The following is a 15010-nucleotide window of genomic DNA, read 5'->3' on the forward strand; positions in this document are numbered from 1 at the left end:
CCGCGAGTTGTACTGTCACATCACTTATCCTTGGCAGACAAGCGGACAGACGGACGCTTAAGCCGTGTTTGCAACGCGCCTTTCCTATTTTTCACCTCCGAAGTGTTCCATGAGGAAGAATTCCAAGTATATCCTGTACACCGCTTTCTTTTTCCCGCGGTCTTGCCGGAATAAAATTGCTGCCAGGGTGAGAATTGATGCTTCCCGCTGTAAATTCGTCCTATTTTTCATCCCGCGGCGGCGGCCGGTGTGTCCGCCTTATTCCCGCTTCGCTTCTACAGCCTGCTAACAAGGGATTTCTATTTCAACGGCGACGGTTTAGAGCCGGATCGTCTAAGAAATAAATCGCACTTTCGACCGGTGCGAAACTTTATACTGCCGCAAAAAAAAAAAGGGAAGCTGCTCTTCCTTTTGCGCTGTTAACGTGACAAGTATAATAATGTTTGCAACTCTATAAAACATTTCATACCTAGGAGTTGTAATGAAAATCATTTTATTTTAAAAGTTGAAAGATTTAACACGTATAAGATTAAAAAGTGCGCGTGTATTATACGCGTTGATATAAATAATATATTTAATTTAGTAAATAATATTTAATAATACATTGTCGAATATACAATCATCTTGATGCTGATTCGGTACATGTCTTTGTTACTCCGCGGTCTATTCCCGCTGACGATTGCAATTTCTCTGTTCTTCAAGATCATTCGACCGTTATTTCTGATCTCAAACATGTTCTTCAATTCTTTGTTTTGAAGGCTTGTAGATATAAGAGTCGATTTCCAAAAGTCTTGTCTGGCAATCCGCTCGCTCACAAGATGTTGAGTACAAAATATTTGTTTCGCAAAATGTCACTACATTTATGTTTCAAAATTTTACTTATCAAACACTGTCAGTTGCTGAGAATCGTCGTTGTAATAAATTCTACATTCAAATCGACTTTTCCGATTCTTTCGTCTTTCTCTTCTGCATGTATATGAACCTTCCGTAAAAAAAAAAAAAACTAAATTATAAACTTGGCGCTCCGTGCAATTGAAATGAAATAACGCGCTGGGTGAAGAGGGATGAAAAAAAATTTCGACTTGAAACTGATGTGGTGATCAGGGATAAAAATAGCTGGCGACCGAGAGATTTATAATAGAGCAAAGTTGAAGTGAATAGGAGCAAAGTCAATGGAGGAGACTTTAATCTAGAATCCGATTACCTCTCTCTGACCCCGTTCTAAAAAAGTAATAAAAGAAGTCTGTAAATCTCGTTAAGCTATTCAAATCTAACTTAACCGCGTATTGGTCAAAGAGGAGATTACATTTCCACTCTATTGAAAATCGAATGAATCTGCTATAAGATTTGTATCTTTTAGTCAATAACGTCGTTAATACGTGTGTAACTTTATAATCGACCTCGCACGTTTTTCACGTTTTATACATATATATATATTATATAAAACTTTTCTTTTGATGACTCGTCAGTGTCACGCGCCAAGATTGATCGTCCAACCCTCGCGCACATCGTTTATTATCTCGTACACTTCGTTAAACATGTTTCGCGCCGTGTTCAAGACTCTGATGCTTTTGTTGCTTCGCTCACATAGAATTTTTACTCGTTCTCTTTTGATTGTTCAATTTGTATTTTTACACACGTTTTATAATCCGTTTCGTCATTTAATCCGTTTCTTTCACATGAGTTGTTTTTTTGAAGATTACAGTCGCACGTGTTTTTGTCGGTTTCGATACGCACCTTGAGTGGCGGATGATTGGCAACCGTGTGACTCGCACTCGTCAAGTGACATCAGAAACGCTTCATTCTCCCTCCATTGCTGTCCGTTGTTATGGCAACAATGACGACTCCCTTTCTGGCATCTGTCGTAGCGACAAGTGTTACGAATGTTCTCTTTAAGGACCACTCTCCTTCAGGACGTGCAACGGAGAAGATGTCGTTTGCGTCTCTAAATTAGTAGAGGAACAAACAAACGATCCGTCTTCTGAACTTGAACTTGTTTCCCTCTCTCAAAAATACACATATCTATTGTATTCTAGTATCATATTTCTAGTTAAAAAAAAAACTCTACGATGAAAAAAAACAGAATGCAAACTTTTTATCTTTCCAAGAGTTATAAAATGTTGTTTTTTTTATCGTACAATGTTTACACAAGTTTGCATTTCGTACAAACAATAACGTCGAAGATTGTCATACGCGTACATACAATATATTTGATCGATAGAAAAAGAAGACGCAATTTTTCTCGCAGAATTTTCATCTCGCGGTGTCGTTTGCATCTTTCGATCGAGTACTTGCTTCCGAGGAAAAAGCTTGCGCGCAGTTCGCACAGATCAATTTTCTCAACCGGTTCGCATAGGATTTCGCGCCTGCTTACCATAATCTGACAGAACGGGAGCAAACGAGAGATAGAGTATGCACCGTCGCGCGCTTATTATGTATTTAGCGTGTATCGTAACTCATCCGACCGCCACGGAGACTACGTAAACCCCCGCGTATACGGGAGGGCTTAGAAGTTGCGACGACTTATGATAGAACTTTGTGAACGCTCTGTGGTTTATGTATGCACCAAGGCCCATGTGTCTTATATCTGTAGTATAAGTTCCCTCTCTCTCCTTCCCTCAAAATTCGGGCTTGGTTCGTGTGCGAACGTGCGCGCATTGTGTTGCATACAAGCATTTAATATGCTAATACGACATTGTTGAGTGAATTCTCGTCCGTTTGTTCGCTTTTCTTCGCAGTTCTTTATATTTAAAATGTCGCCGAGTAAAAAAGTGTTTCGCTCTCGTACGATGACGCGAGCTGTTGCTTCTTTTTTTTATGGATGTAAAACAAATGATGTAGCGTGCAAAAGATGATGACACAGTTTGTATCTGTCGTTGCATTCTTGTAGCCGCTCTTTGATCTTACATTTAATTGTTTTTACATCGTCTTAACATTTATTTTTTGTGTTCAAGCAATACGCGATCTTGTTACTTTAATTTATCGCGAAAGACTGTGCAGAAGTGGTCTTTGTGAATTGAAATAAGTCTTTTCCGCGGGGAAAGATCGGTCGGTTGGTTCGTTTCTCGGCGGAGATTTGCACAGTTCTTTACCTGCGCAAATTGTGTGCACACAATTTGCTTGGGCGGAGGTCGAGATGAGGACGCGCGGAAATTTGAGCTTCTGCAGAAGGCGGTCGGTAGATATTCTTGAGAGTGAACCGTCTCTCGCGGGTACGTTTGCATAACTGCAGCTTCCCCTTTTGAATTAGCAAGGTCACTCTCCCAACTCACCGGGTTTCACCCGTGACTTCGACGACAAAGCACTTTGTCGGAAACGTGCGCTCGCGCTCGCGCGCGCGCGTTCTCTCCAAGTTCACCGAACACATTAAGAAATATCGCCCGGAGTCGGGAGGAACATTTCTTTGCCGGCGAAAGTTTCGCGGTTTGTGAGTAATTACACGAGCAAATTGTTCTCTCGTACCGAACGACGACGTTGTCTGCACGTCGTTTCATCGCGTGCTTTTCTTTGCCTTCTCTTAGTCTTTCTTTTCGTTTCTTGCCGGGTTTTTTTTTTGTTTTTTTTCGTCTCGTTTCGTCGTTTGGTCCCAGATAGTATAACCGACATTCAGCAGTAAAACGAAAGCAAGGACTGGTTGTTAAGATAATGCCAGTACTAACCGGGGAAAAAGTCCGGAAATAAAAATATAATAGCGCCCGTGTAAAACTGGACCGTGGATTCGTGCATAAGTTATGATCTCGGGAGGCAATCTTCCAGTTGCGGCACGTTTAAAATTTATTACGGAAAATATATGCGTGTGCACCTGACTCGATAAAATATTCGAAAACACATCGATGCGAGGCAAAATGGTAAAAATAAGTGCAATACGTGTCGTGTTACGTGTGTGCTTGCGCAACACACAACAATACAACGAAGCTGTAAAATTAAACAAAGACATCCGATTTCGGTTCATTCGTTCGGATGATCAATAAATGAATGTGTAACTTGTATTTGCGCCGTGTGTGGTACAATAGGAGTAAATTATGTGGCTAATTAATGATTAACGAACCGAAACGAGAGAGCGTTTGATATAATTTACAAGGGTCGCTTTGTTGATTACGTCTGTGGTCGTGTGACAAAAATATTATTTGTTTTTATTGCAAAATAAACTCATCTCAAAAATGCGTTATTTTTGAGTTTGTTATTATTTTATACCAATTTTGTTATCATTTTAAAACGATATATATGTGCACATATATTATTCTACATCCATAAATTATTTCAATGAATTGAAAAATTAATATGATAAAAAGAAAATTTTTGACAGTGTCAATTTTGAGTTTGTGAGTATGATTATTATAATGTGCATATTATTATTGCGGATAATTATTCAATACCGGTATGACAGTGGGAGAATTCGAATCTCTGTGAAACAAATATAACGAGCGGAAGAATAAAATAGGTAAAAGAAAAGGATTTGATATCATTACTGAGTGATGCAATGCGTTTCTAAGTAGTGCTTAAACGCTGGTAGAGGAGCGTTACAAATCGTAGGGTAGGAAAAAGCGTTTACGAAAGTTTTCAATTACATTAGGGACGGGCATTAAGCTCGCCTTCGACGAGTCTGTGTAGGATTCACCTGGGATCTTCACCGTGGCTCTCGCTCGAGTCGAGGGAACGAAGCGGGTAAACTTATAAACTATGGAAGTTACTTTCCTATTCAATGAATTGACCGTATATATCCTTCGGTATGTGCCTCGAAACCATTCCGCACCTCGATTTCCTTTCTCTTCTCTCTCTCCCTCCCTCTCTCTCTCTCTCTCTCTCTTTCTTTCCGAATATTTTTCCCTCTTGGTCTTATTATCTGTCACCGCACGTGAGAAAGAGTACAGCGCAGACGAGTCGACGGCGGAAAATTACCAGTTTTCGAACTGAAATGTAAACCGCGACGCGTTGCACGCGAAAGAATAGATCTCCTTCTTTTTCATCGCGGCTACATAATTATCGTGATTCGTCATTCATAAATTTTTCCGTGCAACCACTCGCGCGCAACCAGAATCAAAAATATTTTGCAAAAGGAATGCACGGAAATTTTATACGTATCTATGTGGAAATTCAACATTTCAGAGCGATTTCTCTCTCTCTCTTTCTCTGTGAATGTGTGGTTAGTGTAAATTGCGTGTGACGCGTGACAATCAGTTAAAACTGATGAGCTCGAATGGTCGATAATTCGATGTAAATACGCGGTAGCGCGGAAGCGTCGATGAATGTGTCTGCGGATGTGTCTGAATGCTCGGTTCGCTTCCTGATGCGCTCTCGTGGCGCATCAATTTTCGTCACGTCGGCAGACGGTGGCCGCAGGAGATACGACCTGCCGACTTTTACGACACGCTCTGCCACGATCTAATGGAGATACGGTTTTGTTTCCTTGTTACAGAAGTGGAAAGGAGTGTAGGCACCGCAGCACCGGGGGCGGCGGCTGCAGCTGCAGGGGGCTCTCGGGGGTTGTCACCCTCTCCCGCCCCCTCGTCACCGTCGACCCCCGTAACGACTAGCAGCCCCACTGCCTCCGTCTCCTCGCCGTCGTCTTCACCTTCACCCTCTACTTCAGCTTCCGTCCTCGTCGCGGGACTCGATAAATCAGTGCTTCAGGTAAGCTCGCTTACTTATTGCAGGTAGGACGCGTGCGCCACGACGCTAAGCATTCTGTATGTGGAGGCTACACACGCCGAAAATAAAAACTTGTTAAGAGATATTTTTTTTGTAACGTTTCAAGTTCTACATATGGAATTTACTTTTGCGAAGGAAAGGAAATAAAGGGGATAAAATAAAGAGAATTCGTGATATATGATACAAACTGATATAAAAAAAGTTCGATGGAAACAGATAATAATTAACGATTGGTTAAACTTTGTATTCTTTGTCGGGAGATATCACACTTTGATCATTCCGGTAATTTCCACGAGATGGGAGTGTTCTAAGCGAAAAGAGCGAACGTTTCGCAAAAAAAAAATCCTACTCCTGCCCGGACTCGATTTATTTCACTTCTTTCGAAACGAATTGTCTTGAAATGAGTAAATCGAAATGAGTCGTCTTAAATCGCGTTTCGTGAGAAATCTTTTACGTTAGGCGCAACATGGCCGAGACTCGCGTAAAATTTGGCCGTTTTCTCGCGTCTCCGAAAATGGCGGAATTACGATAATGGGAAGAGTCTGTCTGTCCTCAGGCATCTCTGCTAATTAAAGCGCGAGCACGAAGAGCTCGACTGACGAGAATATGGCAACGCAACGCGCGTTCTTGGAAGTCCGACACTAAGGGTCTCGCATGTTCCCAACTAGGGAACTAGAAAAAAACAAGAAAAAAATCAAAAAAAAAAAAACAAAAAAAAAAAAACTGTCGGCGGAAAATACGTTAAAAGATCTCGCATGTGGGAAAAGTCGCGTATTTTTCGCGAAACTCGAGCTCACTCGGCAGTTGGAAAAATAATTCAATTTGTGTTTTTTGTGTGCGTATCGTTGGAGCGCTGACTCGGATTTACTCTCATATTTTATTAATTTTGAAAGATTGCAATGATAAATATCACAAACGTAACGCGTGGTAACTTACATCATATGTTTAATTACACTGTGGTTTTTGAATTTTAACGAGTGGGATAATTGAAACAAATATATATGTTGGCGCTTTGTGGAAAGAATGGGAAAGGAGAAATGTGAAGAGTGTGTGGCTTAAGAGAAAAAAGCCTATTATCTCTCTGATGGAAAAACGTTCTCTTTGTAAACGTAAATTAAAACGAGTAAATTAAAACGCGATGTTGCAGAGATTGCGTTGAACGCACGAGTGTATTGCAGTGTGTTCTGTTCTGGGTGCACGTCAGTATTATAGCATGTTTCTCACAAGGGTGAGGAGTCTTAACTTGATTATCAAGGTGTCGACTAGATTGGATCCGCTTTCCACAATTAATATTCAGAGCGACGTATACCCGGTCGACATTTCTAATAAAGCGTACATGTCTCTTTTTATCATCAATAGTCACGTTTGTGATATACATACGTGTACAATTAACAAATGTAAAATTTAATAAAACAATATGTAATTATATATATATATATATAATACATTTGTATATAATTATATATTTAACTATAATTATAAAAATACATGGTATTTTTATAATTATAAAATATATATATGTTTATACTTTTGAAAGATATTTAAATTGATATTAAAAATGAGACGTAAAAATAAATGTGTTTGCTGCACAAAGATCAATAATAAATTCTTGCACTGAAAAACTTTCACGTGAATTAATCTATTAAAAGTTAATTTTACTCGCGCTTTTGCTGCGCTTTCGCTTACATGCTGGCTTTTACGAAGCGGCAACAAACTTTGTTACCGCTGTCCTCTTCTCTCTCTCTTTTTCTCTCTCTGAAACACGCTTCGTCATAAATTACATGTAAATCTGTGGCGAAGCTGCGAGAATACGGAAATAGGGGAGATGTGTATTCTTTTTTTTTTTTTTTTTTTTAGTAGGCGGATGTCAAACCGTCACGGAATAATCGGACGGCGCTTCGTGCGTGACATTTTAAACATCGCGGATAACAAAAGTTTTCCCCAAGGCTATTATAAGGACTCTGTCCTTTTCGATAACCTTATTTCTGTCGTTTTATTTGTCACAGGCTTGCAATAAAAGAACTTTTTTGTTTTTTTTTTCTTTTATTTTTTATCACATATTTGATCGCGTTCTACTTATCATTTTATGTGCACTGATTACCATAACTAATTAAATTCACGTAAAGTTCTTGCAAGTTGTTTTTACATTTTTACGTTTATTTCGTATTACTTAGTTTTTTTCTTATTTTTCGTAATTTATTTCACGAATATCGTCCGATAATATTTCTGAAATTACCGACGAATTCCGACGAATCTTTTGCACGAGCGACGAGCGAAGGATCTGCAAGCTGCACAATAACAGCCGCGCCAGATCTCGAAGAGAGTCATCGTCGGAATTGCAAAGATGGAGTCTTCGGGGCTTGCTTATATTGTTGATGCAGCATTGGCAATAACTTCTTATCGCGTCAGCACGCTCGGCGAGATCTCGATTTCGATTTTTATAGAACTCGCGCTCTCCCCGATCAATCTGATTTCGACGGCAATTTTCGAAAGAAATATGATCCCGACTGGGGATGCTTCGCGATTGGTGACGGTTATCAAGGACAGGGAATTAAATTTGTGTGACGTTGCGGACAACAGTGAAGGGAAGGAGCGAACGTTCATGCGGGCGTGTAACTCGGTCAATTTTATCCAATTATCGCGCCGGTTTCTCTCTCTCTCTCTCTCCCTTCACGCCATCTTTGATACGTCATTCGCTCGTTGTACTTGAGCCGCGGTTCTTACATTACGACGTAACCCGAAGAGCACGCAAAATTCACTCAGCCGGTTCTACTGGACTATAATAGAAATATGATAAAATAAATGAAGTCGAAATCTCGCGCGTCTTTTATATTCGCCTCGGATGTTCCCTTCGCGATTCCGTCGATCCGGCGGAGCGGAAACTTATTGTCTTTTATAGCATGAAAATTTAATTTAAAGACGGCACTTGGTCGACGCGATAAGTTTAATTCGGTTTCGGCAGACACGGTAACCATGTCGGTCTACGTGATCAGCGTTTTACGCGGGGATGTTAATATCTCCCGGATTCGTCGAAGAATATCTTCCCGACTCGCGTTACGTCTCTTCCTTATATCCTGCGGCTCCTCCTTCGAAATTCGAGTAGTATATACCCTTCCTCCGTTACGGCACACGATGGTGGTTAACGAAGCGTATCTTCCTCTTCCTATTCGTTGCGTTCTTTTTTTGTTTTTGTGTTTTTATTATCGGAGATAGAATGATGAAAGTTAATCATCTCTCTTTTGGAGAGGCGGCTCTTTTTGATATATAAAGTACATTTGTATTAAAACATGGATTATAAAAACGCGCACATCGTTATCGAGCAGATTGTTACGGTTACGCGTGTTACGTAATCTCTAGTTATTTCTCTCTTGCGGTCCGAGTTGGTGATTTTTTCAAGCATGCTTTTTTCTTTGATCACTTTTTCTGACTCTGAGCTATCACGTTTATACTTGGCGGGATGTGTCTTTTGCGCGCGTAGAAACATTGAACGTTACGAGTTTCTCTCTGTTACATCTACATGTAACATTTCTCGAGTTCTTTCTAAAAGCACTGTAATCTTTGATCTTGCACGTTTCGCTTCCGTAGGTACTAAGACAAATCGGGGACATGTATACATTTGCGTTGTTAACAACGACTTTTGCTTTGTAATTTCAAAAATAATTTTAGTTCGATCTTACACACGGTAGTTTGATCTTACACTTAAGTTAAACGACGTCGTGTGTGCAAAAGATGTAAATATTTTTTTTTTTTTTTTTCGGCAATATGTAATATCTCCGCCTATTGTTCGGATAACTTTTTAGCAACGTCTCGGTCAACATTGCACAGACTCCGGTACGCTTTTCCTATTTGCCGAGTCAACAGTCAGACTCGAGCCAGTCTAACGCCATAACAGCTATCTCCCTGCTTCCATTTCCGGCTATGCTGTCGCAATGACAAGTATTGTGCTGTTTGCATAAAGCGATGAGAGGCCTCGAGGTAACGAGACTCGAGCAGGAACCAAGTTGCCAATGAAATTCTATTTCGCCTCATGATGGGGCAGACCACATTTCATGAACGCGCGCATTGATTGAGACATCATGACATTCGTTCTCCTTCCCAAAATATCGCGTTTAGAATTAATTCGGTGAAAAATTTTACTATTTTATAGTAACATATTTATCTCATTAGTAGAGATGCAAGACGTTCAATTCTTCTTGATCGTTTGTATTTAGTTTTTTTTTTTCAAGTAACAACAATAAGTGAAGTAAAAATAAATTGACATTATATTTGATTTTGTAACAACGTAAAAAACTACGTTGGTTTGTGGTTCTGTTGTTCGGAAAATGCGAGATATTTCATCATTTCCATGAACTCGACACACAGTTGAAAGTCAATGTTGGCAAGAAAAAGCTTTGTATTCAGCGATGCGAATTTTCGTCGTGTGTGTAAACAAGTTGCATATTTGTGAAACTTCTGCTGACCACAATTCTCTCTCGTGTGTGGTTTCACATACCAAATTCCCGCGTTCACATTTCCGTGGCATTTCAATAATTTTGTACCGCGTCTCTTTGTGGTATTTGGCTTATTAGATTCTTGGTCGTTCTTGCGACGAGATACGTACGAAGCTAGTTTGCATGAATTCTGGATAAAATGCTGAGATAGCAAACATTGTTTTCTCTCCATCGTGACGTATCTGCAGTTTAAAGTGATTAATGATACAAGAATTCTTTCCTTGTTTCTCTTGTATATTTTTCATAATTAAATTAGTTTCAAACTAATTATCGGAAAGTTCATATCTTGGATCATTGCGAGTTTGCAAAGCATACAAAAGTCTTTTTTTCACGCTACGTAACTTTTTGAGAAATAAATTATTAACCAAGTGTCGCGCAGGTTTTTTTTCCACTAACTATACTCTTAAGAACGATATTTTACTCCCGTTTTAACAAAAGTTTGATAACAATTAATGTCAATGGAAAATATACAATTTAATAAAGGAAAATTGTGTTTAGTTTGCGCACACCGAGCAGTAATAACAAAAGCCTCTTTCGATTGAAAGGAACGATAAAATGGAGACGGAACAGCTTGTCCAATGAACCGTTTGATGCATCAGAAAGTCGTAGGGCGACAATCGAGAAACTTCGTGCAAAGTGCACCTGCGCCAACTTTTCACTGTTTACTGTCGTTCTGGGACAGCACCGTCGGGGATCGCTTCTCAGCGAAGAATTTTCCTGGAGGGCTAAACGTGGAGAAGACGTGAACTTTCGCGCAGTCTAATAACCTTTGCTTTTAGATATGTCTCGTGGCTATTGAACCAAAAAATAGTCGTGAACTACCTTAGACGAATAGTGTTTTTTGAGGCAACACTCGCGACGATACGATTAAAGTTCGCTGTGCTCTCTCGTCTATCGTACTGAAAATAAGGGACAGGTCGCGTCGCGCACACCGCTCGATCGTTGCCAAGCATCGTCAACGCAGTTGATTTCCGAAGGGAGGTTGTATACGCCCTAACGCGTCTTTTTTTATTACTCTGCTACTAAAACCGGTCGGTCGTTAAACTCTTGAAGCGAAATTCTCAGTTTCGGTGTAACGAATATATTCTTTTTTTACGCGCGGAAACACAGACGAGTTACGCGATAAAAAAATTGTATAATAACGGAACAAATAAATTTGTTAACGTTTTATAACGTTTTATAAAAAGCGTAAAACTTTTGCGAGTCGATGGTGAAAATTTGATTTGAAAAAAAGTATATTGTAAATTTTTTTTGAATCCACTTGCATCGCCAATCTCTCGAAGAATGAAACGAGTACGCGCAAGTTACGAATCTCGGGTGCACTCGACGACGAGCTCACATTTTAAAGGCGGGAAAATAACGCGAGGGATATATGATCATTCATCGACAACAGGCACTTAATCAAGCCTGCTTCGAGTCGGACAAGGGTGGGTGAAAGGCGGAACGAGCTCAGGAGCTTAGGACTAGGTGGCAGACTCCTGGGGGGGTTGCCGGACGGAGCGGGACCTTAATTTCCTGTAGCACTACGGTTTATCTCTTCCGCGATTTATCGACTCCCACGAAAGTTCCACGTTTGCGATCTGGGGAAACCCTCTCGTCGAAGTGCTATAGTTCGGGTTTCTTGTCTGCTCGCTGTTGCGCGTCCCGCGATCGATCAGCCCGGCGTTGGGCCGAAAATATCGGAGGGTTCTGTTCTTTTTTGCGATATGTTGTTTGCCGTTAAACCGTTTGGTCCGGGCGCCGCGATCTTTTGAAGTGTTTCAACTGCGGGATTCGACGCACAACACAAACGGGCTACGTTGAAATCGCCAGAGGAGATATTTCTGGTATCTAGCGAAGCGTTGCGCGGTCTTTTAAATGTGTTATTGGCTTTACAACTCTCGTAGTTCCATTGGGGAATGCGAAATTACGCAACTCGTCTTGATATTTAATTAAACGCGCCAATGGATTCCATTTACCAGAAAAAACTGTTAGCCGTAATGACTGTTGGAAAATGCAAATTCGCAACAGAATCGAGCGCTTGCGCTCGTGATATTCAATAGCGGCTTGATTCATTTAGGGAGTAATTACTAATTCGTAGACGTTATCGCGTGAGAATCAACTATTCTCCTTTGAAGGAGAGTTAGTTGTGCGACACGACATTGCTCGCGTCTTTTAATAAAGGATAAAAGCTTTTTTCTTCAATAAAAAAAGCCCCGAGGATTATCGTGAGATACAACATTTATTTTTGAGGTGCGACATGCAAAAGTTGTGTATATTTTTAGTCTTTAGTTCGAACTCAACTAAGAGTCTTAATGGGGATATCGAGGTACGAGGTAAATCGAAGCCGGCCACTTACGAACGGACACTCCCCCTGCTAATTTCCGCCAGCAAATATTCCAATTCCGGTCTCGCGTCCTCCCCTTCTCGACAACATACGGCTCTTTTCCATCTCATTTAAACCACTTTCGAACGATGGAGACATTTCCTGCACATTTGCGAAGGAACACGAGTTAATTGCCAGGACTAATTCGTGATTAATATCTATCAAGAGAGAGAGAGAGATTACTTTTGCGAAATATCAAATGAAAATCTATGTCGACGCTCGCAGAATCTTGCAAATATTTCAGATTGCAGTTGTGTATTATATGTCACACTATAATTCACGTTTTTTTGATTTATAAACAGTGTATCGTTTGATGAATGTGATATATATTATTTATAATTTTTTTTTATTACTTTTTTTTTTGTTGCAGATACGTGACTGGCTTACGGTCGAAGAAGAGATGTTGCGACAACAATCCGTAGTCGTCGGCGATGTCGACGAAATCATCCATCTTCTTGACAAACAGAAGGTAAGTCACTTGTCATTTTTCATATTTTTTTTTTAAATTTTTTACATTTTGAAATTATCTGAAAGTTAACAAGAAAATTACTTGATTCGTAAAAAAATTTGCTTTCATTACGTACTACACTTTGATGAAAAACAGCCGTAAATGTAAAGGTTTTTGATCGCGCTACGGCTAGATTGGTAGAACGAACGTTAGCATGCCTTTGAAGTTTATCGCAATTCTCTGTAGCAAGCTATAAAAGCTACTACTTTCGAGCTGCCTCATTTGTGCTTGCGTAGCATTATTGGAAGCACGCCTGTCGTTTTTTTTTCCCTTTTTTCCCTTCTTTGTTACATTTCAACAACGACGCCAAGTAGTCACGAAATCGGAATCATAGACATTATATTTGCTGTTTCTAGTTTATTCATGAAGCTGACTTGCATTTAATTATCAATTGTCGATCTTTCCAACGAGGTGGCGGCGAAACTTTATTGTGTGTATTTATTTCGTTTGTTCTTATTTTTCGAACATATGACGAGTGAGAGCGAGTGGTAAAACCAGCAAGGAGAGAGCTAAAAGCTCCAGTGTCGGTAAGCTCGCGATCTGTCGTGCTTCAGTATGCAGTCGATACTGTTCGACCCTCGGGGTTTGATTCGGGAGCGCTCGCTGAAGGGGTAAATGCTCGCCCATCTTTTTCGCAGATCTGGTCTACCAGAGCGCAATACCATGAGCGGAAAAGTTATCAGCTGAAGGTGATAAAGAAGGGGAAAAGGCGAAGGTGCGGCCGCGAGAAAGCGCGAAGCCGGCTACGAGTTTTCAGATCACAAAGGTAGGGGTGTGTTGGGTGACTGACCGGGAAAACCCTGACATTGGCATTGGCATTAAGAGTCCGACGAACGTTGCCACGCCTTCCTTTGTGCGTCGACGTCGTGCTGCGCGTTATTCCGCCATGGTTGTTAATTGCAGTGGACTTAATGGATCGATATCCCAAACTGCGAGCGCGACGCGAAATTTCGCTTTGTCCGATCGGCGTAACAAAGTTAGAAGTAAATTAATCAGAACGGGGGTAATATTATTTGTTTAATTAGTGCACATTGTGTGTGCGTTATAATTGCCGCAACCGTTATTTTCTCACAATGTGGCGAATGTAACATTACATCCGAATCGTGGAAAAACAAACGTTGCACATAACGATGGCGCGAGTTTTTCGTCGTAAAAAGTTGCGCGCCACATCGAGAGATGTTTCTACGTTCTTTCACCTCGAATATGCATATCTGGTCCTTCCTCTCTATCTATCCTCTCGCGGCGGTTTTTTTTTTTTTTTTTTTTCCTATGAAAAACTTTACCACGGAAATAATACGAACGTTTACCGTAAATTTTCCCGGGCCAAGGCACCCGAGAGTACATTATAGCACGTCCCTTCATTCCCCTCGTCTTTGTGCATTATGTCTGGGAAACTTACAACGTCAGCTTCGAGGAAACTGGCATTTTCCGAGCCGCATTCTTCCGCGCGCGAACGCAAGAGTCTCATTACAAATTTCAGAGACTCTCATATTCCAACACTCTGCCATATTTAAATCCGCGCCAAGTATTTTCGCTCGCGATTTAACTTCGAAAAGCGTGGTAATTTTGTCTTACGACAGCCAATTTTTTTGTTTTAATGATTTGAGACTTGATTTTAGATATGTTTTATTAAAAAAAAGAAAAAAAAGAGATAATAAAAGTCATTAATTTCGATGTGGCAGCAATTGTTTGCGGAAAAATTAATTTTACGCCCGATAATACAAATGCTGCGGGAAAAAAAATAGTCGATATATGTATATCGTTTCGATTCAAAAACACAAAATTGAAAAAATATTGATTTTTCGCGGAGATATTCGATTTCTTAAAGTCGTGTGAGTCTCACAGACCCTGTCTGATTCGTAAGTCATTTTTGAGGCCTATCCGCGAATTAAAATATATATATAAAAGATATATGTATATATAGAAAATATATAAATATGTATATATATATATATATACATATGATTTTTCTTTTCAAACAGGAATTTCTCTCTATAC

The 15010-nt window shown here is 40.2% G+C and overlaps 1 protein-coding gene across 10 annotated transcripts in view; it reads left to right on the top strand.

Annotated features, from left to right (window-relative positions):
* LOC109851730 (dystrophin, isoforms A/C/F/G/H-like) overlaps positions 1–15010 on the top strand; it is a 401655-nt gene that overhangs the window by 81219 nt on the left and 305426 nt on the right. For all 10 annotated transcript variants that reach the window (XM_020422083.1, XM_020422086.1, XM_020422091.1 and 7 more), the window contains 2 exons: positions 5417–5631; positions 12875–12973. In XM_020422083.1, coding sequence (XP_020277672.1) covers positions 5417–5631; positions 12875–12973 — 314 coding nt within the window. The remainder of the gene's footprint in view (positions 1–5416; positions 5632–12874; positions 12974–15010) is intronic.

The sequence above is a fragment of the Pseudomyrmex gracilis genome, unplaced genomic scaffold, assembly GCF_002006095.1.
Source record: "Pseudomyrmex gracilis isolate BER0280 unplaced genomic scaffold, ASM200609v1 scaffold_19, whole genome shotgun sequence".
Lineage (NCBI taxonomy): Eukaryota > Metazoa > Arthropoda > Insecta > Hymenoptera > Formicidae > Pseudomyrmex > Pseudomyrmex gracilis.